Below are 27,905 nucleotides of genomic sequence, written 5' to 3' on the forward strand. Positions count from 1 at the left end.
AAGTGTTTGATGCCAATGAGAATCCATATCCAGAAAATTCAGGTTTGTTAATTCTGCTGTCAAGCTATCAGACCATGTTGTTTCCACGTCTACACATTTTAACCCTCTTTTATTTACTATATAGCATTAGTAGGAACAGCACAATCAGGATCAGGGTCCCAACAGAGAAGGCAGACTTACCTCAATGTGCTGAAACATATAGGGGTGATTGCAGATTTTTCTCAATTGCATGATAGTGTTCATAAGTGTCTTAGCACCTCCTTTCCCCTAAGGACAAGTAGAGAGGTGTCAAAATAGAAGTTAGTAACTGATAAGATTACTTCCAATTTTTAAAAAGTAGCCTTCTATACAAAGAGCAAAAGGCCACAGGTCTTCTCAGTGACTACATCTCCTGCAGTCCAAAGTTCCTGTTACTATTACAAAGTAGTTTCTGAATTAGATATAACATCTTCCTTGCAAATAACTTATTCTATAAGACGGAATTATGTCCAGTTGATGGCTTTGTGAAGTAACTGTCTATTCTCTAGGATTCAGGGAAGATAGAAGCTTGGAACAGATGCCCAGGAAATGAAAATGGATTTTAAAACCTTCTGAAATGCCACCCACAGATGTATTTTGTGCAGAACTGACATGAGCAGAGTAACTATTTGGGTGATATAAACACCAAAATGGTGTCTATGCCTTACCGCCCCAAAGCAGTTTGCAGGTACAAGGCTAAGAGATTGCCTTTGGCAGCAACAAGAGCTCCCCCTAAAAGCCCAGTAATTTGCTTTGACTAATACGCCACAGCAGGGATGTTTCCTGGGAGCATCTGGCATCACAGCCCTAAGAAGATATATGACAGCACCTTCAGTTGCATTATCCTCTGCATCGTACCTTCTTATCTTTCTCAGAACCATCTGTGAGGAGGATGCCTTTGGCTTGCATATGACGATAAAGAATCTTCTGCAAAGCTGACATGTCACACTTGATCACATATTCAACCTGGAGAAAAAAGAACACAAGTAGGTGAGAGCAGGAGAAGAAAGGTACCTGTTTGGAGAAGACCATGGAGATATGGCTGCTGGTGGCACTCCTGGAACCGTGAAGGGGCTGCTCTTTCCTGTTCTTGGATTCAAGGAGTGGAAGGTGCGATGATGGTGGTGATGGAGGAGACCATAGTCATCACTAAAGGAAACACGATAACGAAGGGACCTTCAAAGGTTACATATGTCCTTGAGGCTGGGGTCATGTTTTCTGAAACTTCTTGACTTGGTCCACATTTGAGAGACAGAAATAGAGAGTAGATTGCAAACTGTTCAATTTCAAAGATGTTCAATACAGAATTTTGTTTTGTTTTGAATCTTAACTCTGCTTCCCAATAGATTCTTTTCTATGAATTGAATAGCTTTAAGAGAAACACCACCTGGCCAATATCCTCTGATTTTCTTTGGAAGATAATTCTTATTTTATGTATGTATGTATGTATGTATGTATGTATGTATGTATGTATTTGCTTTTTAGGGCTGAACCTGCAGCATGTGGAAGTTCCCAGGCTAGGGGTCAAACTGGAGCTGGAACTGCCAGCCACAGCCTCAGCCACAGCAACAAAGGATATGAGTCGTGTCTGCAACCTACACCACAGCTCATGACGAACGCCAGATCCGCTGAGTGAGGCCATGGATTGAACCCTCACCATCACAGATACTAAGTGAGTTCTTAACCTGCTGAGCCACAAAGGGAACTGTGCAAGACATTTTTTAAAATAGTCATAGTTGGCTATCCCCAACACTGAGCCTAAAAGCAGATTGATAAGAGCCATAGGTTGACTACACATAACTAAGATCCACTTCTGAAGGCTGAGAGGATACCATCTAGTAAGGATAACAGGCACAATTGGATGCAATTTTATGATCATCTTCTTTAGAGGCAAGGCCTCTTGTGCTTCCCACTCGAAATAACTGAAAAATCCAATTTAAAATAGTTAAAGGGAATTCACGTGCTGGTGGCTTCGCACACACCTGCAATATTCCTCACATGCTCCTAACGCATAAAGTCTTCCTTGATTATTTCCTATTATTGTTTTTCTTTATTAAAAAAAATCCCCAGAATACAAATGTGCAATTTTCATCATAAATGTCAGATTAATGCCTAGAAATCTGCAGAATGTGATTAAAAGTAAATCAGCAAGCTGCCTAATGTTTAACAAACTGATTAAAAATGATCAGGTTATTTTCAGCTCTGAGGGCCAGGGCAAGGAGGTCACAGATGAAGAGAAGTTGAATATTCATTCAGTTGTTGCTGAGAAGGAACCTGTCAGGCCAGATGGAACTGCAATTAATAGCCTTTTGCCACTCGTTTGGATGCACCAAATCAGACTGCAGAGAGCTTGGTGCTTTGGCAGAAAAGTTAAGAAAAGCAAGTGACCTGCCATAAACTTGCTTTAGTTTTGAATGATCTTCTTGGCCATTAAAAGGAGGGAAAAAAAACTCCCAGTTTAATAAATAAGGAGGCACTTAATAAAGACTCTGTGTTTTACAGACTTGATCACATCATGTTTGTAAAGTACGTCAACGTTAACTTTCAAAGAAATTTGATCATGGCGAAGAAAAATATTAAACCGTTTCAGACTTTAACGAGTATAATGATAAAAATGACACCCAGGATGGAGTTCCTGTTGTGGCTCAGTGGTAACACGGGTTTGATCCCTGGCCTCGCTCAGTGGGTTAAGGATCCAGCGTTACCATGAGCTGTGGTGTGGGTTGCAGACGCAGCTTGGATCCCGCGTTGCTGTGGCTCTGGTGTAGGTTGGTGGCTACAGCTCTGATTCAACCCCTAGCCTGGGAATTTACATATGCCACAGGTACAGCCCTAAAAAGACAAAAAAAAAAAAAAAAGAAAGAAAAGAAAAGAAAAAAATAGACACCCAAGGCTTAATACTATTGAGCTGTTTCTATGGACCAGGCCATGTGAAAAGTGCTCAATGTGTCTTCTCTCATTTCACCAAACAAGAGCTATAGGAGATACATTTGTTGGTGTCTGAACTTTATAGATAAGGAACCTGAGCATCAGAAAGGTTAAGTGATGGGTTGAAATGATGCACCTATTTACTGGTGCAGTTAGGATCGAACCAGATCCCACTTCTCAAGCTTTAAGCTAAGGATGACCAAGGAGATGTTCAGACTTCCCAGTTCTGCCCCGATGTTCATCTTCCCCTGGGCCTCCCTGCCAGACAGCTTGTGCACACCTTCCTGAATGTGGAAAAGATGTCAAAGGCTTGTTTGTAAGCGCATTAGGAGATAGCAGATCCAGAATGAGGGACTGGACCCTCAACCCCCTTCCCATCAGTGAGAGGCCGCTAAGAGCTGGAAGGGAGGGAGTCTGGGGAGCAGGAGGCCTGCACCACACACACACAGGGATGTCAGATATCCCTACGTCAGCCACGTCAGCAGAGAAATGAGCTCATCCCTGGACTTGCTGTAGGAAGGAGAGGTCCCTGCCAACCCTCCTCCCTTGCACTGTTAGGATACTAGAAGCTGGTTAGTTTCACAACTACATTTTACATTTGCTCCCTGTAACTTCCCAAACAAATCCAAGCCATTCCATTTTTTTTGCTTGTTTTGTACTCTTCTCTAGGCCCAGGGTGAGGGTCCTTAGTTGTAATGCCTACTTTCTAAATCTTACTCTCCCCTGAGGGCTTTGTGTAAAATCTTCCTCAATCTATCACCCAAAGTCAATTTTCATGTCACTCAAAGAAGTGGTTATTTGGTTTTCCCATGGCAATCCCTTAACAGAAAGCGCTAAAGCACCTCTTCCCACACACCCATAAATGTAGTTATTACTTAGATGCATGTGCTATATTTAAGTCTCAAACACAAGTTATTTTTAAGACAAGGGTCCATGTTATAGGCACTTGATTTATATCTACATTTCAAGCAGCCAATTTGATGACATCTAATTTTTTTGGGCAGTTTGGCCAACCTGATTCTCTGTGATAGGAAAAGTGGCAGGACTGCCCTTTTCCCATTATCCACCTATGCTTATGTTACTTATCTTATTTTTAACCTGTGATCCTTCGCAGATTTTTTTTTAAACCCTTCATCCATTCTGAGGGCCAAGGATGTTAGTTCAGTTAAAATGAGATCATCCTAAAACTCTTTCATCTGGATATGGGAAAACCCACGATGCTCACAAAAGGCAAAAAGCAAAGGAACCAGGCTGAGAGGGTGAATGGATGACCGATGCCAAAGGTGGGGGTGCTCCCTCTCACATTTTGTCCCTGTCTCCCCACAGCCTACACAGTCTAAGCCAGGTACCTTGACTTTTCGATGTGCATACATACCACACGGGTGTCAGTGTCTGACTATATGTTAAATCAATAATGCTTAATTTTGGTTAATTTTAAGAGAAAAATTAATATAAATAGAGGTCCTAAAATCTTTTTTCTACACCTCAATGGATTACTAGTAAGCACTCCCCCCACCCCAACTCCCACAGGTACACCTGTGTGTGTATTCAGAGACCCCTGCCCTAAGGCACTTGAATGCCTGGATCCCTCATCTCGATGGGGTGGGATGCCACTGCCTTTGCTTGCCAGGTCATTGTTTAGTGACATCTCACACCATGCCTCCAATTTCTGGTAGAGCTTCTGCACCCTCCAGCCTGGCCCAAGTGCTGTACAGTGCCCAGAGCAACCTGCCAGAGCTATGCAGTGAGAAAAGGGCAGTCTCAACATTTCTAAAGCAGACGCACAGACTGACAGTGTCAAGGTGAGGTAGGTTTCCATGATAATCACACCATCTTAAACTCTGCTGGATCTGAGTCCACAGCCCAAAAATGGGATGGCACTTAATTAGCCTCAAAATATGCTGGTGCTGTAGGAAATAAAATCTATGACTCTTTAATACAGATGATTCTCCCAACAACTTAGGCTTATGAGAGCCATTGGGATATTATTTTCAAATTATATGTAAAATAGGGCATCCCTATCAAGTTACCAATATATTCATCACAGAACCAGGACAAACATTTAAAATTTGTAGAGAAACACAAAAGACCTCGAAGAACCAATATTGAAAAAGAAAATTGGAACTGGAGGAATCAGGTTCCCTGACTTCAGTCTACACTACAAAACTACAGTAATCAAAACAGCATAATACTAGCATAAAAAGAGACACATAGATCAATGGAACAGGATAAAGAGCCCAGAAATAAACCCAAGCACCTATGTTCAACTAATTTATTACAAAGGAGGTAAGAACATAGAGTGGAAGAAAGACAGTCTCTTCAATAAGTGGTGCTGGGGTAACTGGACAGCTACATGCAAAAGAATGAAATTAATACATTCTTGAATACCATACACAAAAATAAACTCAAAATGGATTAAGGACCTAAATGTAAAGCCAGACATTATAAAACTAGAGGAAAACATAGGCAAAACACTCTTTAACATAAACTGCACCAATAGCTTGTTTGATCTACCTCCTAGAATGAAGATAAAAACAAAAGTAAACCAATGGGACCTAATTAAAGTTAAAAGCTTTTGCACAGCAAAGAAAACCGTAAAAAACAAACAAAAAGACAACCCACAGAATGAGAGAAAAATCTTTGCTAATGAAGCAATTGACAAGAGATTCATCTCCAAAATATACAAACATCTCATTGAGATTATGTATATACACACACACACACACACACATATATATATATATATACCCATTCACAAAAAAAATGGGCAGAAGATCTAGACATTTCTCCAAAGAAGACAGACAGATGGCCAAAAACCACTTGAAAAGATGATCGACATCACTAATTATTACAGAAATGCAAGTTAAAACTACAATGTGGTGTTACCTCACACCAGACAGAATGGCCATCATCAAAAAGTCTACAAACAATAAATGTCGGAGAGGGTATGGACAAAAGGGAACCATCTTACACAGTTGGTGGGGATGTGAATTGGTACAACCACTATGGAGGTCAGTACGGAGGTTCCTTAAAAAACTAAATATAGGGAGTTCCCGTCGTGGCGCAGTGGTTAACGAATCCGACTAGGAACCATGAGGTTGCGGGTTCGGTCCCTGGCCTTGCTCAGTGGGTTAACGATCAGGCGTTGCCGTGGGCTGTGGCGTAGGTCTCAGACGCAGCTCGGACCCTGCGTTGCTGTGGCTCTGGCGTAGGCCGGTGGCTACAGCTCCGATTTGACCCCTAGCCTGGGAACCTCCAAGTGCTGCAGGAGCGGCCCAAGAAATAGCAAAAAGACAAAAAAAAAAAAAAAAAAAAAAAAAGAAAAAAAAAATTCTTATGTTAGTAAATGATCAAACAAGTTCCTTCAAGGAGTGGAATCAGGTGGTTCCATTGGCCCAGACCTCCTCCCACATAACCCTGAAGAAGTAGTTAAGCGTTATTCATAGTTTCTCCCTCAGTACTATTCCTCACTTATAATTTTCCTCCCAAAAGGATATATTACTAGAATAATGAACCCAAACTACTGTGTGTGATATATTACTTTGTGATTTGAGATTTCTAAACGATGAAGATTAAATTTATGAAAGTCCCAGGTTCTGGAATCCATGGCATGAGAGAGGAACAAAGCAATGATTAATTACATCAGCACTCCAAATGTTTATACAATGAATATAAAAGTTGCCCATCTAAACAAAGCTTTCTGATTGTTTTTACACAGATTATATCAAAATCAGGGTGAATTTTAGGTATGGCCAATTCTAGTTCTTCTCAGACATTATATACATATTTTAGCATATTTAGACACATATGTGTGTGTACACACACACATATATGTACAGTCAGGTGTAAGTACAGTTGGTTCTTTTTTTATTATTTTTATTTTTATGACTTATATATATAAAAGTCAAAAAATAAAAAAGAAATAATCCAAAAATAAAATAGTATTCATCAAATGAGTACCAGATAAGCACATGAAGATGCTCAATGTCACTGGACATTAGAAAACTGTGAATTAATTTATAAGATACCAGCACACCATTACTGAAATGGCCAGCAATGTTAATAAGCTGACAGTACTAAGTACTGAATGAGAATCTAGAATGCTCATACACTCACTGCCAGTGGGACTACAAAAGGGTTCAAACTCCTTAGAAAAGCGTTCAGAAGTTTTTTACAAAGTTACATATACCTTTACCATATGACCAAGCAATCCCACTCTTAGATAGTTACTAAAATGAAATGAAAACCTATGTTTACACAAAAACCTCTACACAAATGTTTATAGCAGCCTTATACATAATTGTCAAAAACTAGAAACAACCCAAATGTCCCTCAGTGAAATGGATAAACAAACCATAGTGCATCCATATAATAGAACACTCTCCAGCAATAAAAATGAACCAACTAATGATACATCCAATGCTTTGGATGTGTTTCAAATTCATTATGCTGAATGAAAAACCAGATGCAAAAGTCTGATGAGATATATTGTCTGACTCCATTCATATGACATTCTGGAAAAGGCAAAGCTGTAGGGATGGAGAACAAATTAACAGAGGCATGAGGCTAAGGATAGAGGGAAGGTTGACTAAAAAGTGATAGCACCAGGCAGGCAGAAATGTTCTGTATTTTGATTGTGGGCACAATTAACGTAGCTGTACACTTGTTAAAACTCAGAGAACTATACACCAAAAAGTGAGTTTTACTATATGCAGATTAAAATTAAAATGGAAAACCACTTCCCTAACTTATTCTTTTTCACAAAAACAACTGAATATCACTTCTATAAAATATTTAGTCTTTTCCTGCCATCAGCCACAATTCCTGTCTAGATTCTTTGTACAGCCTGAGAAAGACAAATACGTTGTTTGTGGCTACAAGCAGATGGTGGTAGAAGAAAACTCTTTACCCCCAAGCATGACATTTATATGGCCAATTTTCCCCAGGTAAAAAAATCTGAACAAGGCAGAAAAAGCAAAGAGTGAACACTGGCTAAACCACATCAACAACAGCTACATACACATGCCAAGTGATGCAGCTATTACCAGTTGAGTGCTTACCACGTATGTGCCAGGCATAGTGTTGTAAGGACTGTATTCATTTAATCCTCTTCTATGGAGCAGGTATTATGTATTTTCCAGGTCACTGATGAGAACACTGAGACCTACTGGGTTAAGTGACTTGCCTAAGTTCACACAGTAACAGACAGAAAATCCAGGGAGGACCTAGGTCCACTCTGACAGGCAGAGCCCCTGATTTCCCCTCTACCAAATTGCCTCCAGGAAAAGGTAGCTTCTTCAGAGATAATACAGACATACCTTGGAGATAAAGTGGGTTCATGACTAGACCAAGAAAAGAAAGGGAATCTTGCAATAGAGCGAGTCACACAATTTTTTTTGGCTTCCTAGTACATATAAATTATATTTACACTGTACTCTAGTCTATTAAGTGTACAATAGCATTATGTCTGAAAAACACTGTACATACCTTAATCGAAAGTACTTTATCATTAAAAAATGCTAATCATCATCTGAGCCTTCAATGAGGCAGTCTCTTTGCAATAGTAACATCAGAGATCACTGATAACAGATCACCATAACAAATAAAACAGCAATGGAAAAGCTTGGAATACTGAGATAATCACATGAGACAGAGCCATGAAGAGAGCAAATGCTGCTGGAAAAATGGCACTGATACACTTGCCTGACGCAGTGTTGCCTCAAACCTTCAATCTGTAAAAACTACTGTATCTGTGAAGGGCAACAGAGCAAAATGTAATAAAATGAGATCTGTCTGCATATCATACACAGGGTGCTTAACAGACCTCAATATAGTGATCTGGGTATTAAAGAGTGCAAGAGTACCTTATGCAGAAAACATGCTCTTGAAAATCTAATCTTAGTACTTTTTTCAATTTACCAACACTGAGGGAGCTTTCTTGTGAAAAGCGCCACGAAATACTGTAGTAAAGAATTCCTTTGTGATATAACCACTCACCTCATAATCCTCATGCTGCAAAAGTTTGGATTTTAACATAACAGATTTTCTTAAAACAGAGCCTACTTTCAACTTGCAATGTGCTTTTTAAAAAAAAATCTATCCATATTAGCCATCCCTGGAAATAAGTAAACCAGATTAAGAAGTTTTATGGAGTGAATAAAGGAAGAACTTCAGCTAATTGCCTTTTTATTTCATAACTCTTCTAAAGAAATGAAAGGAAGTATGGGACAAATTAAAATCTTTAACATTCCATCTCTTTAACTTGCAGGGTCTTGGTAACATTATGCTAAAAAATAATTCCAGGCAGTCACATGACCACTGTGCTCATTCCTCAGCTTATTCAGTAACTAAGGTCCACCCTGAACAGAAAGGGAGTTACCCACAGATGCCACAACCATGGGAAGACAAAGAAACATCAACAATCTTCAATCCCCAAGAGGCATTTCCTAGCAAAATACTTAAATATTTAGGCTTTTGTTGGGATAAGCATGGTATAAGAATCTGTTAATATTTAAATTTTTTTTTCAACTGCTAATGAATAGAGGATTAGGGAACAAAATCCTCTCCTAGCAAAGTGATCAACTTTGTACACTATCTTGTCAACTCCCACTTAAAATGAACAAGATGAACCAATCTGTCCCCCCCAAAAAGAGTCATTACCCAGAAAAACACAATGATGTACAACACATTTCAGAACTGGCCTGTCTGAAGAAAAAACTCACATCAAACTCTCATGCAACAAAGAGTTCACAATGCCAAACTATCTTTAGGAGAATGAAATTTACACATCTAATACGTGTGTTTCCAAACTATAATCAGAAAGATATTAAACAAATGACCAAATCTGACCAAAAAATGTGGAGCAAAGGGCTCAAAAGACATTCTAAAGGACTGAACACTAATCTGAAAAAAGTAATTTGAAAAATATTTGCTAAAAATGTTCTCAGGAGCTTAACTGGTTGAGGTGTCTGTAATCTGCAGGATCTCTATTTTTCACTTACTATCAGAATGGTGACATCACAAGCATCAAATATTAAACACATTTCCGGGAAACCTGGCAAATGTTTACTAGGCCTTTTGATAATGACACACATCTCAAAACTCATAACTTTATTTGGCTTACAAGCAGAACCCTTTTACGGCACCTGCAACAGTGAACTCAGGGAGATTAATAAAAAAAATTAAAAAACAAATTTAAAGTTAAGATAGAACGTTAATTCATATAATAAGTTAATGCAAGTTAAAGTGTCACGAGATAAAGTGAATTTGGTTAAGTTTATAAAATCTGCCCCAAAGCTTTTTCAAGATGAAATGCTGAAATTTCCCTTCTCTCTCTACCCTAACTCCTCTGGCTTCTATCTAACAAACAAAGTAAGAATCTCTTTAGGAGATTCCCCAGATACCTGGAACTAAAATACAAGCCTGCTGTTGCAGAAACACCACTGCAGGTGCAGGTACTTCAAATATATCGGCAGGGGAAGGAACCACAATTTCTGTGTTTGCAACGTACTTTTTCTGGAAGCTGGGATTCAACTTCTTTCTTCAGTCTCCTCAGTAAAAATGGTCTCAACACCTTATGTAGACGCCTGATGATCAATATAGTTTCTTCTTCATTTAAGTCCACCTACAAGAGAAACTTCAATGAATTTGATATTTTTTTTTTAAGGATGTTTTGTGTAATAACTATGTTACATGTATTATCAGTTTCAATATATGATTGAAATTTTATGTGCACTTAGGCCAGGTTTATGCCCATCCCATATATCTCAGAATTCTGTTCCCACCTGCCTACTAGGTGGTAATAAAAAGCCTTTAAGAGGGTGTCTTTGTCTTAATGCTGAGTTCTGGGGAAAAGGTCCCAGAGCCACCAGGTTTAGATCAGTAGTGTTAACAGCTCAGAATTTTATGGGATATGATTGCAATAAAGGCCGACTAAAGTCTGAGGTGGAACATGAGTAAAAGGGCAATAGTTAATCTGTTTTTTCTTAAAATTAAAGCCTTAAGTTACGGTCTCAACTTTGTCTCAGATGCAGAAACACACCGAGGGAACAAGTTATGAACACGGAAAGAAGAGTAGATCTAGTTTGTGTTGGTGGGTTTCTAAGCCCCTCTACCTGACTCTGCTCTGATCTTCAAGTTTAGTCCCAACTATAAATCCTTTGCTTTTTCTGTCACCTTCCTCTATTAACCTCTAGGGGGCAGAGCTGATTGATGTTACTTTCTACAAATGGGCAAGCCAATGAATTCCTGACAAAAGGCAAATGTACCTATAAAATACCTCAGATTTAAAGAGCCACATAGTTCCAACTTAAGTTTCTCCAAAGTATTTTAAGTGGCTTTCCATTCCTACCGTTAAGAAATCACTAATCAAAAGGACAGGCACATACTTCTTTTTTTTTTTTTGTCTTTTTGTCTTTTCAGGGCTGCACCCGCAGCATATGGAGGGGGCTAAGGGTTGAATCAGAGCTACAGCTGCTGGGCTACGCCAGGCCAGAGCCACAGCAACGCCAGATCCAAGCCACGTCTGTGACCTACACCACAGCTCAAGGCAATGCTGGATCCTTAACCCACTGAGCAAGGCCAGGGATTGAACCCACAACCTTAGTCAGATTCATTTCCCCTGCGCCACAACAGGAACTCCCCCGCTACTTCTTTTCTTGCAGTCTATGGCCCATGTTTCCTTTCATAAATGAGCTCTAAGAGAAGATAATGGAAGGAATGATAATAAAAAAATTCAGAAATGGCTACTCTAAAAATTTTGAGGAGTAGTTATATACACATGAAACCGAGGCTCACACTAAGACCTGAAAACAACATGTAAAGAATATCAGTGTAAAATTCTTCAGTTTTATGCACTATTTTTTTTTTTGAGGGAAGTGATTATTTATTATATGTCCAGTGTGTTTCTGGTATCCATGTTCACTTTTCATTTAATCCTCACAGGCATCCTATGAAATAAGTCAGAGGTTCTCCAACATTAAGATGCATTAAAATCAGTAGGGGATAGTGAACACATTTTGCCACCTTCAGCAATTTCAAAAGGATTTTACACACACTTTTAATGTAGAATGGTTTGAAGGGAAGCCCAAGTTTATAATTAGGAAATACATATATTTTTTCCTTTTTTTACCCATACTATGGAAGTTTCAGGCCAGGGATCAAATCTGAACTGCAGCTGTGACCTATGTCACAATTGTGCAACACTGGATCCTTAACTGTCCATGTTGCAGCAGGAACTCTGAAGGAAATATATATATATATATTTAAGTTTATATTCAGTTGGTTGAGTTGTTGTTAGATAAATTCAACAAATATCTCTGCATTCATCCTCCTATAGCAGTTAAGCTTTCCACCAATCAGGACCACGCTGTGTTGGCCTGGTTAACACACTGGAAAAAGACAATGGGATGAAGATACCCTAGATCCTGGATCCTAGGATCACAGGTCCATCACTAGACCCATTTCCTTAGGATGGAAAAAGATCTCTGGAATGAGAACCCACCCGTCCACTGACTGGCTTCCTAATACTTTACAACATGTAAACCACCCTCTGGGTTTGCTGTGGCTCCAATGTTCTTAGCTTTAGGTCCTTTAATTACATTTCCTTGTCATGCAGGGGAAAAAAATAAAGATTAGACTAGTACCCTCTCTCCAGTCATGGCAAATGGAGCATTAAACCACTGTTCAAATGTGCTGCAACTCTTAAAAATCGTGGGGAGGAGGAAGTTGAGGAGGGCCCAGAGTTCCGGCAGCTTATTCTGCAGTGGGGTCCCGGTCAAGAGGATCCTCCTGGGGGCCACGTAGTGAGTGTTCAAGACCTGAGTCAGCTTGCAGTGGTGATTCTTCATTCGGTGGCCCTCGTCCACTATCATATATTTCCACCGAATCTATAACATAAAAGGAAAGACCAACATGGGGTGAGCAAGGAAAAACACAACTACTTCCAACAGGGAGGCGGTGGTGCAGAAAACCAAAGAACCCATGCTTGCTGCGTGATATGGCATGATACTCCTTAGGACAAGAGGATCTGAATAGTCTATTTCCCACACCTGACAGATTATGGCATACATCATGTAATAGCAGAATGGACTAGTGGAATGTGATTTCAAATCACCCTTCCACAGAAAAGGAAACTCGGACCCAGAATGAAATGGTTGGGCCAGGACTAGCTCCCATGTCTCCCCATCCAATACTCCAATTAATGCTGTATCATGACAGCTATCCCAGATTTAATGGATATGTTACCTCTGCTCAAAGTAAGTAGAGAGATTCTAGCTCTTCACCTGAAGCAGAAGTGAATGACTGATTTCTTCAAGATGGCGCCAGCAGGTACCTGGAGCCAAAAACTCTTTTCTTCTATTATCTTGGCTGACTACTACCTCCAGGGTTCAGCTCGTGTTCCTTTTTCTTTTTCTTTTTTTTTTTTTAAATTTGAACTAGTTGCTAATATTAAAAAGTTGGACTACTTCACACAAAAACTTGGACATCCACAGAGTTCCGTTGTGGTGAAGCAGAAACGAATCCGACTAGAATCATGAGGTTGTGGGTTCAATCCCTGGCCTCGCTCAGTGGGTGAAGGACCTGGTGTTGCCATGAGCTGTATAGTGTAGGTCACAGATGCAGCTCTGGTCTGGCGTTACTGTGGCTGTGGCATAGGCCGGCAGCTGTAGCACCGATTCAACCCCTAGCCTGGTCCCCTCCATCTGCCGCAGGTGCAGCCCTAAAAAGCAAAACAAAACAAAACAAAACAAAAAAAGAAAAAGAAAAATCCAAAAACATGGACATACAGCTTCTTTGAAAAGAAAAAAATGACAAGATCTGGCAACCTGGGTTCTCTTAGTTCATACATATTCTTGACCTGCCAGTTTTAGGACCCCTATTTCAAGTAGCTAAAATGAAAGGATATGGCAGACAGGGCAGTGCTAAAATATCATTCCTCTGTTTATGCCAAAACTTCAGCATGAAACACAATCTATTCCTACAGCCTGACCATCACTTCAGGGATGAACAATGACCCTATGACATGCTCTTCCTTCCTAAGTGTACACACGGTCCCCTTCCTGGCTCACACCTGACCCTTCAGCCCTCTTCAAGGTCACTGTTTCATAAAAAGAGAACAATGAGAAACATTCCACTAAGCCTATCCATTCCCTACAAAACGGTGGCAATGGCCAAGAAAAGCATCTGGTGCTCAGATGTCCCTGGATCCCGCTACAAAGCTCTTAGAGAGAGAGGCAGACAGCAAAGCATTCTATAATATCCTCGCCTTTCTCATTAGAAGCACCAGAAAAGTCAGAGAAAAGGAATAAAATCATCAGCCAGGCTGGAATGTGCAGGTCAAAGAAACTACCAGGGTTTTATTCTGGTTTTTTCTTCCTCCACTGTCTCTAAGAAAATGGTTTTAAGAAATAAAGTTAGATGAGCAATTCTCCCAAACTTGCCAATAGCATGAAAAGATGCCAGGGGATAAAAATATATTTAAATAAATATTCCAAATCTACCTTTCTGCCTGATTTAGCTTAGGAAATAATAAACAAGGAATCAGAGGCCTATGATTTTGCTATTGGGTCTTCTACTAATTAGGTCTTTCACTCAGAAAAAAAAAAATTACTGCCCTTTTCTAGATCTTCATTTCTCCAGTAGCAAATAAAAGCCATACACCTTGTTACCAGGTGCCTCTGATGAGTTTTGAAATATGTATGCGGAAGATACAATAAAGAAAATTTTTTAAGGGATCTGAAATGTACAAGCACATTCCCACAGTTACACTGAAAACATATCATTTTTGACACTGCCAAGTTCATCTCTGAGTATGAAGAATAGGAACACAGCATTGTCGCTGGTGCCATCTCAATTATTAAACCTCCCCTGGGAACCCATTTCCTTTATGTTATTTCCAAGGATGCCATGAAGGGAACTCTTCATCCCCAGAGCAAAGGTTTAATGCAGAGTTAGAAAAGACCCCAGAAATAGAGATTCTGTTCAATTTCGGCCATAACTTAGTTTCAGATTAGAGTGCTTTCAAAACACCACAGGGTAAAGAAAAAAATTACTAAATGAAAAAAAAAATTAAGCTTTCATATTTGCTCCATGACAGAAACTACTTCCACCATTCTATATGAATATATTAGGAAGGAAGATGTTATAAATGGGGGAAAATGTTTATTTTTTAGCTAAAGGACAACTTAGGACCCAGAAATGAGCAGACCTGTAGGTTGCAGGTAAAAAAAACTCTTTCCCAGCGCCAAATACAGTCACAGAAACAGCCCAGAGTAATTCAAAAGATAATAACCCACTATTTTGCTCGGAAAAACATAAAACAAGGACAGCACGAAAGCTCAGGCTTGGATAAATGTTCATATGGAGAGGACCATATGGAGAGACGCCTGCTCATCTTTGGAGAGACAAAGGCACTAGGAATGAAGTTATGCTACTGACAATAACCCAGGGCAACAAAAACAATTACTTCTTCCACAAGCACAATGTTCAGGGCTGTTAGAGAGAAAAGGGGTTGCAGAAGAAACCCAAGCGAATTTTTTTTTAAGAAATGCAAAGTCATTAACTATGAGAGGGTAGCTAAGAGTCCCAGGATCAATGATACACAACAACCACCCAAAAAACGTGCATAAAGTTAAAACCCCATGCCTCTAATATTTCTGACTCTGGGGAAAAAAGAGAGAAGGACGGAGGGAGGGAGATAAGCCATCTAACGATCAAATTACACCAGTGAGAATAATCTGGAGGAGACTTTATACTCCAGTGCAATAGTTCATGACTATAGAGAAAAGAATTTTTTTAAACTTACCTTTGCAAGAATGTGCTTGTCTTTTATAATGTATTCGTAAGTGGTCAGGAGGACATTAAACTTGCCACTCCGTAGCTGGGGGACAAGGGAGCGACGCATGGCAGGGGTGCCCTGAATGGAAAGGAAAAAAGGAAAAAAAAATTTTATATATATATATATATTACCCGATGGAAGTGCTTGTGAGTTGTCTCTCGCTATTCATGGCTTAATGGAGCCCAGTCACATGACTAAGGACTGCACATACATGCAATTATCATATATGGATCCATTATCCAAGAAGAAAGTGGCTAGCAAAATTGCACACACATCTGGACACTTTTCAGACCCTTATGGAGAGGCTTTCCCAATGCAGACCAAAGGAGGGCAGGGAGAGAAAAGGAAATTACGGCGACCTCAAGGTAGCAGGGAACCTGCTGCTCTGCTGAAAGGCTCCCTCTCTACAGGAGCATCTAGCAGCACCCAGGCGCCTGGGTAATTGCCCAACTTTGCAGGAACAGTGGGCCCAGTGGCAGCACGCGGGATGTGTGATATTTGTCATTTGTATTACTCTCATCAGAAACCTCGCAATATGATAATTAACAATTTTCTTCTGCATTTCACTATCTGAAAGTAATTATGGTTTATTACAGTAATCTTCTTGGGATGATTAACTCTCACTGTTTAGTACATGATGTACATGACAAAACTTTACAACCAAATACAGTTCACAGATGTGCATATGGAATGAAGAAAATAGAGTCTATTTTCTGCTTTTCCACATTTATGTATAAATACAGTATTCCAAACCTTGTAAGAAATTTTCACCACAGAAGGAGCCCATTTGTCGAATTCATATGTCCAGTTAGAGAGAGTCCTATAGAACAAAACAAACCAAAAAATAGAGAGACATTTGTATAAAAATTATTGGTTAAAAAGATGTTCTTACTTTTAGACCTCCCCTTAGAAGGAGTTAGAGAATATAAAAAAATCTCAACTACGTATTTATTTTAAAGGTGTGAAAATGAGGTACAAGTTAGAAATAAGCTGCCACAGAGCATGAGAGATTTATCTGTGGGTTCACATGAAAAAAAAATTAAAGAATGCATGAACATAGAGGATAAAAAAAATCTTAATTGTTATATTGAAAAACAGCAATTGCCAGAGTGATATGGGGACTCTAGAAACTGCCATGTAAAGTTCAGAGAAAAGTTGAGTTAAGGAAAAGAAATTATGGGAGTTTCTGTTGTGGCTCAGTGGGTTACGTTCTGTTGAGGATGTGAGTTCAGTCCCTGGGCCTCGCTCAGTGGGTTAAGGATCTGGCATTTCTGTGAGCTGTGGCTTAGATCACAGAAGCAGCTCAGATCCTGGGTTGCTGTGGCTGTGGTGTAGGCCAGCAGCTGTAATGCCAATTTGACCCCTCGGCCCTAAAAATCAAAAAAAAAAAAAGCGAAGAAAAGAAATTACAAAATTACAAAAAAAAAAAAAAAAAAAAAAAACTAAATAAATCTGCCAAGAGAGAGCAAGGGAAAAAATATTGATTGCGTTAAAAAGAAAAAAAATCCCTAAAAGCATCAACATAATAGGTAAGTCAGAACTTGCAAAATACAGATACAAAGCAAAATATATTTTCAAAATGTAGATAATATGGAAAAGATGTCTACATACCATGGATTCAAATAATATGGATTAAAGAGGTCTGCAAGTAACTCTTTAGACAAAACTGGAAGGAAATACTGCAACAGAATTTTCATTTTTTTTCTCAAGTCTGTAAAGAGCACTGAGATCTAAAAGATCTCAGTGAAGAGAATTGCAACCTCACACCCACAGCCAGACGCTCCAAGGAGGGCATTTAAACAGGTGTTCCTTTCCTCAGGTGTATCTGCTAAAGACCCAGGAGGAACCACTCACTGAGTGAGGCCCCAGGAATTTAGTGGAGAACAACAAAGACCCATCTTTATAAAGCAGCAAAATTACTGAAGGTAAACTGCACGTCCTGAGGGCAGTTTAACACAAAATTCACAGTTATAATTTTGCTTTATATGCTTTAAAAGAGACACTAAAGGGAGATTTAAGAATATATAATTTTTGAATATATGTAACCTTTTGGAAATGGAATAAAAAGAAAAATCAGAGAAATCTTATTTTTAAAAAAATCAAAATCTTCTGGCTTCATCAGCCACTTTGGGCACGAAGAGGAATGAGACTCACTGTGCAGTGTGCTGGCTATGAAGACCTCTAGGCTGAGGGCTGATAAGAATCACTTCATCAGGAGTTCCCATCATGGCTCAGTGGTTAACGAATCCAACTAGGAACCATGAGGTTGCCGGTCTGATCCTGGCCTCACTCAGTGGGTTAAGGATCCAATGTTGCCGTGAGCTGTGGTGTAGATCGCAGACGCAGCTCAGATCTGGTGTTGCTGTGGTTCTGGTGTAGGCCTGCAACTACAGCTCCGATTAGACCCCTAGCCTAGGAACCTCCATATGCTGCAGGTGTGGCCCTAGAAAAGACAAAAAAAAAAAAAAAAAAAAAAAAATCACTTCATCCTGCGCTTAAGTAGCCAGTCAAAGAGGCAGGTTTAGGGGGTGGGGTGGGCAATGAAAATTTAAATCCAGGTTACACACTCTTGGCAAACCCACTATAGGCTACAATTCTTGCCTTAAGTATAAAACACAGATAAACGACAAATATAGGGCAAGCTAGCTACAACATAAAGAAAGATAACCTCAGAATAAATGGCTTTACTTACGAAAGGGGAACAATGATGAGATAGGGGCCATTGAGTCTTTTGTGCTCCATCAGATAAGTGATGAGTGCAATGGTCTGTATGGTCTTTCCCAGCCCCATTTCATCAGCTAAGATTCCGTTCAAATTGTTATTATACAGAGAAACCATCCATTCCAGGCCCTGGAGCTGAAATGAAGAGTAATTGCTTCAATTATCCAAGATCTGCACAGGTAATTAATACTAATACAACTCAAGTGAGGCTGTGACTTCTTAACTCCTCGGTGCTGGATGGGGGAATTTCCCACCGTAGGAATGTGGGGGAAGCACTAGCACAAGAAGAAGTTCAAATATGAGTCTCTGGTGCTTGGCAGGTGCGGAGTGCTAATCAGATTTAGAAATGATGGGCTGGAGCCTACTAGCGGGATTTGAATCCGATTTGCCGTTCATCCCTACTTAGCATTTCACAGTATAGGACATTCTAGGATTATTATAGATGAAGAAAACCCAAACGAAAATCCATTCCGACCACTCTAAGAACAAAAAGCCAATGTGAGGATTAAAACAAAACAAACCAGAAGGCAGGTTTGGCACAGAGATCACAACTCATTAGAAATAGCCTTCTTGGGGAGTTCCCGTTGTGGCTCAGTGGTTAAAGAATCCGACTAGGAGCCATGAGGTTTTGGGTTCAATCCCTGACCTCACTCAGTGGGTTAAGGATCCAGGGTTGCTGTGAGCTGTGGTGTAGGTTGCAGACTCGGCTTGGATCCTGCATTGCCATGGCTGTGGCATAGGCCAGCAGCTATAGCTCTAATTAGACCCCTAGCCTGGGAACTTCCATATGCCACGGAAGCGGCCCCAGAAAAGGCAAAAAGACAAAATAAATAAATAAGTAAATAAATAAATAGCCTTCTTGGTCATAAACAGCCCCGCCCAGGGTGGGATCCTCTCAAGTGAGGAAAGAGAGTGACCAGGGAGCCAACGGCACCTGCTGGGGCCACAGATTGGCACTTCTGGGAAAAGAAAGCTCCCAGGCATGGTAGGGAAACTCTGCAATACAGGTGCATCCCAAGGGCAGCTGACTGCCTGGAAATGTGTTTAACATTTTTTTAAGTACAAAAGCACAGCACCAGGGTCACAGTGTTGGATTTCCTATGTTAAGCACAAGGAAGGTTGAGTGAAAGTACAAAAATGTTCAACTTTCCTATTCCAACCACCAGTTCCCTTGTACGACCACATCACAGATGCCAGCTTAAATAACAGGATCAATCTATTATTATTACACTCTCGAGTGCTCTCTCTCCCTCTATATATACATATATATATATTTGCCGAAGTCAATTTAGCTTGCTAATGAAGCTATGGTTAGCAAAATGTTTTCATTTTAATTTGCTTTATGTAAAAACAAAGCAAGTGATTCTTTTATTTTCAATATCTACTAAATGGCTATTCTGCGCAGAGGACCACGCAATGAGCTCCAGCAGATAGATACCTCGGTATGTTAGATGTATACCTCCCTCCAGAAGCCTGCAGTCAAACAGGAGCCAGTAAACCATTCCTATATCAGGAAGCTGTTGGCAGTGCCAATATCACACATGTAAAATTGTATGAACTGTGGAGTTCCCGCTGTGACACAATGGGATCTGCATCTCTGGAGCACCGGGCACAGGTTCGAGTCCCGGCCCGACACAGTGAGTTAAGGATCCAGCATTGCCACAGCTGTGGCATAGGTCACAACCATGGCTCAGATCTGATCCCTGGGCTGGGAATTCCATGTACAGCAGGGTAGCCAAAAAAGAGATTGTATGGGCCAGAGTTTTTCTTAGGAAGAGCACTGCAATGGTTTAAAGAAATACCTGGATAAGCCACTTAGGGTGCCTGATACCATGCAAGTCTCTAATATATCCTAGACTTTTGGAGAACAACAGCAATACTAAGAGAAAGAAAAGAGGCTCCGAGTGGTGCACACAAGATAGGGAAGAGGGGGAACAACCGGAACCCTTAGTGGGAGTGGGAGGAGCTGCATGCCTGCAACCTGATCCCAAGACCTCCAGATCTTTAGAAAAGTCAGCTAAAAGCCAGAAATATTTGGACACTCGGTGGTGGTGGATTTTTTTTTTTTCTTCAATGAAAATTGGCAAAGGGGCTGAATTTTGCGTCTGTGTTAATCCCAGATAAAACAGAGGCAGAAACTGGCAGCAGACAGGACTAGAAATTAACACACGCACAAAAGGTGGGAAGTGATTTGGGCTTTCCTAGACCATGGAATTAGAGGGGCTGGGTATTGAATCAAATTTATGTGACTTTACAGGAAGCAGCAGGAAGGCTTCAGCTATGTCAGGAGACCTACTTCAGCCCAGGAGAGGAAGAAGGCCATAAAATTCATATATGGAAGTAGAGAGGGATGGGTTTAAAAAGACAGCGATAAAAATGCTTAAAAAGCATCAGATGGCTGGAGGAACTCAAAGTGGCATTAAGAGTTACTTATGTGTATAGCAGAAATTGACGCAACGTTATAAATCAACTACACTTTAATTAAAAAATTCTTTTAAAAGTTACTTACAAATAATCTAAAGAACCCACCTTCCATATACAGACATACAAGAGTCCATTAGAACCAACAAGTTAACGTCTATGTCAGGTAGGCCAAGTCAGATGAAAACAACTCTGAACCCCCAGAAAGTAGCATGGTCTTTGTACTCCCTCAGAGCAGTGGTTCTCAAAGTGTGTTCCAGGGATCCCTGAGGCTCCCCAAGACCTTTTCAAGAGATCCACAAGGTCAAAATGATTTTCTTATTAACAGTAGGGTATTATTTGCCTTTGATACTGTGTTGATAGTTGCACTGAAGATGCAAAAGCAATAGTGGGTATAAACTGCTGTAATACAAATCACAGCAGCACCGTGGTAACATCCACTGTGTCCTTCACCCCCATGCAATGGCAGCCAACACAGGGCCAGGTTTTAAGAGTTTTGTGGATCCAAGCTCAAAAAGTTTGAAAACTGTTGGCCTAAAGCATATACTTCCTGAAGTATATGCCAGAGGACACTGATTTTACTCGATGTGAGCAGGTGATGCATGAAAATAAAGTTGGGTGGTCAAAAAAACTTGGGAAATGTGAAGCTAAAGCTACCTCAATGCAGGATGCTGACATGCAATTATAGACTATGCATTTACTTTTTTGCAGTCGTTGACTGTGCTGATGTGCATCAAGGATTACCAAGAGGGGTCACTGCCAGGGTGCCCTTATATCTGGTTGGCTCAGAACAGTCCTGGGTGACATCTGCAATTAATAACAAGGGCCCCTGTTAATTCTCCTAAGTATCCAGATGGAAAGGTATATGGCAAACCAAGTTTCAGATGGTAGTATTCCCATTATTTATTTAACCACTGAATCTATTTTTCCCTTTATTTATTTATTTATTTATTTATTTATTTTTGAAGTCTATCTCATAGGACAAATGTTCTAAGGAACACACTTTGGGAAACACTTTGAAGCAGAAGGAGGTAAAAGCCAGGAGCTGACCTCATTCCAGCCAGGTCAAATGAAACATCTGTTATGTTTACAGTCTAGTTTTCATCAAAGCACAGATGGTCACCATTTTATTGAGCCTTAAAAAATATAAACAAACAAACAAAAAAACTCACAAATGTAGTGGATAGTGACTCTTAGGAGAATGAATCCATAGTGTTAAACTATAGCCACCACTAAAATTTTTGAAGAAATACATATTTCATTTACTTCACAAAGAGACACATATGTATCCAACACTCATAGATTGTGGCTGGGTTTTTCATTTTGAAGAGATGCACAATAAAATAGTTCCAAATGTTAACCCAGAATTTCCTGAAAACGCAAGTCATCCCAAAGCCATGAAAGGGAAGATGAAAATGCCCCAGTGAAGATGGTAAAATGGAATGCCCTAAAACAAGAGTGACAGGCACAATGGAGAGAATCGCCATATTAGAAACAATGTGACTCCAAATGCTTTGCTGCTGTCAAATCTCTCACGCACTCAGCATGCGCATGGTATACTCTTATCACAATGAAGTGAAAGACCACAATTTGCCAAGAAAACACAAACCACACCAGTTACCTGATAATGCTTCAGGGTCCCATTAATGAGGAGGGCGGACTGCTTCTCTACCCTCTCTGAGATGGCGTGGGCCACCGTGTAGTAGGACTGGGAGCCCCTGGCACTGTACTGCATGCTGTACTCATCGTCCACATCCTGCTTAGCTGTCCTGGGGCAGAGAGAGTGGAGAGTCACACAAAGAGAATTTTGTGCACGAGTGGAGAGCCTAAAACAGCTGCAGGAAGCAGCCTTTTATTTATCACCCACTTCATGCCTGGCAGTTAAAAACACATCCCATTGTGGCTCAGCAGAAACGAACCTGACTAGTATCCATGAGGATGTGGGTTTGATCCCTGGCCCTGCTCAGTGGGTTAAGGATCTGGCATTGCCTCGATCTGCAGTGCAGGTCACAGATGTGGCTGGGTTCCAGTGTTGCTGTGGCTGTGGTATAGGCCAGCAGCTGCAGCTCTGATCTGACCTTTAGCCTGGAAACTTCCATATGCCGGGGTGCAGCCCTGAAAAAACAAAAAAACACATTATCTGTAATCCTTGCAAAAAGCAGCTACGGTAGACATTATGATTACCATCCTCACTTCAGACCCAGAGAGGTTTGTGAATTTGCCCGGGATCACGTGAAAGGTGGTGGTGTCAGGATTTGAATGCCAGTCTGCAGGACCTCAAAAACTGCAGCACTCATACCTGCAGACTCACACTTTTCCAGTGAAGCTGTCCCAGGCCCTTGACATACAAGGATAAATCCTATCTGCAGAACACTGCCTAAAGGTTGGGAGACAGGTGAGGGGGCACCCAAGGTGACAGTAAGAAGACAGGAAAGAGGAGAGGCAGTTTGCTACTTCCTACACCCTATTCCTGAACCGGTGTGCTATTCTACAGGCAGTGAGGAACCACTGAGGGGTCTTGAAACCTTCAGGGAGGAAGGTGGGGCAGATGGATAAAAGAAAAGTTCCTGAAGTATAACATCCATACAACCCTGGAATAAAATAGGAGAAAACACTACAATGTCTATTTCTGCTTTAAAAAAAAAAAAAAAAAAAAAAAAAAAAAACTCATCTCTTTAAAAGTGTTTCATCTTGCGTACTGTTTCACTACAATTTTCTTTTAATACTAGAGCTGTGCAAGCAAAGACCTGTGCAGACCACTGATGTGGAGGAGGAGTAGGGTGAGGCATGGAGCTGGGCACCCAGGTGGGGTAAGGAGGACAGGACTGGGGGGTTTCAGAGGCTGGGGGCGGGGTGGAGAGTTGGAAGCTGATGACCTATAGCAGCGGGGACAGAAGAGGAAGGGTGTCTCTCACTTGGGTTTCTGGGCAAGTGCTGATGCCATTAAGGGAGGTTGGAATGGCAGGAAGGCAGCCAGCAGGAGGGGCAAATTTCACCTGGGATAGATGCACACAGGACAGGTGAGCAGCCCAGAAGGGAGGGGTTCAGGAAGGAGAGGAGGGCAGAAGGAGGCAGCATCGTGACACTCTGGGGCCTGGCGACCAGGGGCTCAGTGGGGACCTCTGAGGGCAGCGTTTCACATGCAGTGTGGGCATGAAGTGGGTTTCCTTCCTTAGACAAAATCCTCTGAAAGAAAATTCATAAAGTGTCTCTCATGAAATGCCATTGACAAGAGAGAAAATTCTGAGAGATACATACTCAATGATCTGCTTAGCATCCTTCTCAGAAACCTCTTCACTGTTCGGATCCAAAAGTATTTTCTCTTCAGTTTCCTGCCTACTGGACTCTTCTTCCTCATCCTGGGAAAACAAAAGACATGGGAAAATCTTGTTTCAACAAGGGAACCTCGGAGTTCCCATTGTGGCTCAGCAGGTTAAGAACCCGACTAATATTCATGAGGATGCAGGTTTGATCCCTGGCCTTGCTCAGTGGGCTAAGGATCTGGAGTTGCTGTGGCTGGGGTGTAGGCTGGTAACTGCACCTCCGAACAACTCCTAGCCTGGGAACGTCCATATGCCACAGGTGTGGCCGTAAAAAAATTTAAAAATTTTAAAAAAAGAGAGAATCTCTAGGATTGACATTTTCCAAAAAGAGAGGGAACAGTATTTGGCATCACAAGTGAAGTCAGTACAAGTGAGGGAGGACGTAACCCTTACCTAAAACAGGCAACACCTACTGCTCCACTGCTATTTAATCACAGAATGAAACAACAAAAGGAGCCCACTGAGCACCCTCTGGAACCCTTGCTCCCAAGAATAAACTGGTAAACATCATGCCAAAAAGCCAAATATTTATCATTATTTGGTCATCAGAGTCCTGTAGACCATACTTGCTTTTGCTAATCCAGCAACATTCTATACCCTTCTTTCCAAAGCCAACTACAGAGCTCTTAACATTGTCCTTCTCTGGTGCCACAGGGCACTGTGGAGGGAGTGGAACTTGTAAGCACATGCCTTTCTGTGTGTTTTCTTCCTTCCTTCTTTCCTTTCTGTCTTCTTAGGGCCAAACCTGCGGCATATGGAGGTTCTCAGGCTAGAGCTGTAGCTGCTAGTGTACACTACAGCCACAGCAACGCAGGATCTGAGCTGTGTCTGTGATCTACACCACAGCTCACAGCATCGCCTTTCTGTGGGTGTTTTCTATGGCTACTTCACAGCACACATTTCTGGATCCTTCCTTCCTTTCTTCCTCCCTCCCCCTCTTTTTTTTTCTTCTTTTTTTAACGGATGCACTTGCAACCTGTGGAGTTCCCAGGCCAAGGACTGAATCCCACCTGCAGTTGAGACCTACACTGCAGCTGCAGCAATGCCAGATCCTTTAAGCCACTGCACCAGGCTGGGGATTGAACTCTTACCTCTGCAATGACCTGAGCCACTACAGTCAGATACTTAACCCTCTGCACCAAAGGGGTAACTCCCATTTCTGGATACTTAGATTAAAACCGTGAATAACTTGGCAAAGGATGCATCACCTCCCCACCTCTCAACTGTGTACTTTGTCCTTCTAGCCTGTTTGAAAGCTTCACTGAATATCCATAATGTCCACTCTAACCCACTGGTAGTGAAGGCTGCATCCCTCCAGAAAATCCAGGAGAATTTCCTTTAAAAGTAGGCTTAATGAGAACAATGCACTTCCATCACTCTTGAATGAGGCTGTACAAACTGACATGATAATGCTGAAAATGAAATCTATAATAACAGATCACTGAGTCACAAGGGGTAAACAGAGACATCAGACCAGCTCCTTCACATCCAGGGGAGCAATGAGAGGGGACCTGGTCTCTGGAGGCCCTCGTCAGAGTTCATGCTGGTCCCAACTATCTGGAGCCATCTGCAGCAGTCAGTCCTGGGATGCCACCTGTGGGCTGAGCAGCCTTCTTCACCTCGTCTCTGTCCCTCCCTGGCTCTCAGACTCAATGAGAAGATTCCTCCAATGGCTCATTCATGGGCCCATTCATCCAAGTAAACAAGGAACATTTTAAAAATTGATTTTGTAAGCTTCATACCTCAGAGAAACAGTAGCCTAATTAAAAAAAAAATAGCATGTTTCTAAAAGTCTTTGTTTGTAAATAGCATGCCTTAAACAAACAAACAAACAAAAAAACAACATAACTGGAGTTCCTGCTGTGGCAAAATGGGATCGCGGCGGGATCTGATCCCTGGCCTGGGAACTCCATATGCTGTGGGGCAGCCAAAAAAGAAAAATGAAAAAAAAAAGTAACTTTTATTATCTTCTTTGCAAAAGCAATAAATGTCCATGGTGGATTAATTTTGAGAACACAAAAGGAAATAACAACTGTCTGAAAGTTCTAGTTAGCTGTCATGGGTATGGCTCCTCTGCATGGGCCCCAATTTCTGCTCCACAGCATTTTTTTTTTTTTTTTTTTTTTTTTTTTTTTTTTTTTGCTTTTTAGGGCTGCACTTGCCACATATGGAAGTTCCCAGGCTAGGGGGCGAATCGGAGCTGAAGCTGCCGGCCTATGCCGCCTGGGATCCGAGTTGTATCTGTGACCTACACCAGAGCTCATGGCAACACTGGGTCCTTAACCCACTGAGTGAGGCCAGAGATCAAACCTGCAACCTCAAGGATCTGTGTCGGGTTCCTTAACCACTAAGCCATGATGGGAACTCCCACCACGGCATTCTTTAAACCAAGATTCCTCTACACGGGTAAACATCAGGTTTAATGACTACACACTAACCATGCTCTAATCAAGGAGATAAAAATCTTCTTTTAATCCCTCTATATGTAATTTTAAGCATTTTCAATTCTATCTAAAAATACCTTTATTATTCCTTAATTTCTAGTAAAAGTATCCAAGATGACCATTTCAGTTTCTAGATTTATTGAGTATTCCTTCCAAGAGATTGAGATACATGGATAACAAGCATATCCAAAGAATTCAAACAAGAATCACATTTAAAGAAAAACCAAGAGGATCAATAAACTCATTAAACCAAGTACATGTTGCCCTTTTAGTCAAAGTTTCCAGATTTACAACTTCAAACAGTCCAAGGACAAAAGAACTTGAGACATGTTTAGGCTGTTAAATCTCAGTGTAAACCACTGAGAGGCATGGAATTGCCTTTTCCAGATAATCCATCTCCAATTTTCCTCGAAAACCTTTCCACCATCTCCAATTTAATGCCAGCTTCTCTTTTTTTGGTTTCAAACAAATATAGAATTCACCAAGTTCTGCCATTGGCCAGGAGCCCCCAAGAAGTCACCATACCACTTGGCGTGCACCATCAAAGCTTTGGCAAACCCTCATTTCCAGTTGTCAGCCAATGGCCAACACTGGAGGATGAAGAGACGGAAAGTCACAGGTGCCTCCCCATGAACTTTTCAGCCAATTAACATCAGAGATACATACATACATACATACATACCTCCTCCTCATAATCAGAATCACTCTCTTCACTGTCCGATCTAGGGGCAACTTCGTAACTACGAGAAAGGAGTGGAGAGGAAGAAGAGGATTAGTTCTCTAAATCATAAAACCATGTATCTGTGTGTATATATATATATATATATATATACACACACATATACACAAATATAGATATGACACATTCTATGTACACATTGACAAATGCAGGTAATAACTTTAACCAGCTCAGCAAAAATTATGCTGTTTCAGTTCCAAGATTTTTATAAGTGCCACGAAAATCTAAATGCTGTTTTAGTTCCAAGATTTCATAAGGACTACAAAAACCTAAAAAGCCAAAGAACATCAATAAGTCTGCTTTAATGCCATACCCAGGATTCATTTCCAACCAGGCATCCAGCTGACTTGCTTTGGGTGCTTCGGGGCCAAACAGGACCTTGCCAGTTTCTGTGTGGGTCACTTTGACAGGCAGGTCACTCATCTGACTGCTCTCATCTATTGGCTAGAAAGAAGAGAAAACACAGCACTGCT

At 40.9% G+C, this 27,905-nt stretch overlaps 1 protein-coding gene across 12 annotated transcripts in view; it reads right to left on the bottom strand.

Annotated features, from left to right (window-relative positions):
• The window catches only part of SMARCA2 (SWI/SNF related, matrix associated, actin dependent regulator of chromatin, subfamily a, member 2), a 190,666-nt gene that overhangs the window by 104,976 nt on the left and 57,785 nt on the right, over window positions 1-27,905 (bottom strand). For all 12 annotated transcript variants that reach the window (XM_021064291.1, XM_021064340.1, XM_021064313.1 and 9 more), the window contains 11 exons: window positions 27,746-27,876; window positions 27,376-27,433; window positions 24,185-24,285; window positions 22,548-22,695; window positions 18,477-18,640; window positions 16,538-16,604; window positions 15,752-15,862; window positions 12,591-12,833; window positions 10,457-10,570; window positions 877-984; window positions 181-267 (listed from right to left, as the gene is read on the bottom strand). In XM_021064291.1, coding sequence (XP_020919950.1) covers window positions 181-267; window positions 877-984; window positions 10,457-10,570; window positions 12,591-12,833; window positions 15,752-15,862; window positions 16,538-16,604; window positions 18,477-18,640; window positions 22,548-22,695; window positions 24,185-24,285; window positions 27,376-27,433; window positions 27,746-27,876 — 1,332 coding nt within the window. The remainder of the gene's footprint in view (window positions 1-180; window positions 268-876; window positions 985-10,456; window positions 10,571-12,590; window positions 12,834-15,751; window positions 15,863-16,537; window positions 16,605-18,476; window positions 18,641-22,547; window positions 22,696-24,184; window positions 24,286-27,375; window positions 27,434-27,745; window positions 27,877-27,905) is intronic.

The sequence above is a fragment of the Sus scrofa genome, chromosome 1 (genome assembly GCF_000003025.6).
Source record: "Sus scrofa isolate TJ Tabasco breed Duroc chromosome 1, Sscrofa11.1, whole genome shotgun sequence".
NCBI classification, from domain to species: domain Eukaryota; kingdom Metazoa; phylum Chordata; class Mammalia; order Artiodactyla; family Suidae; genus Sus; species Sus scrofa.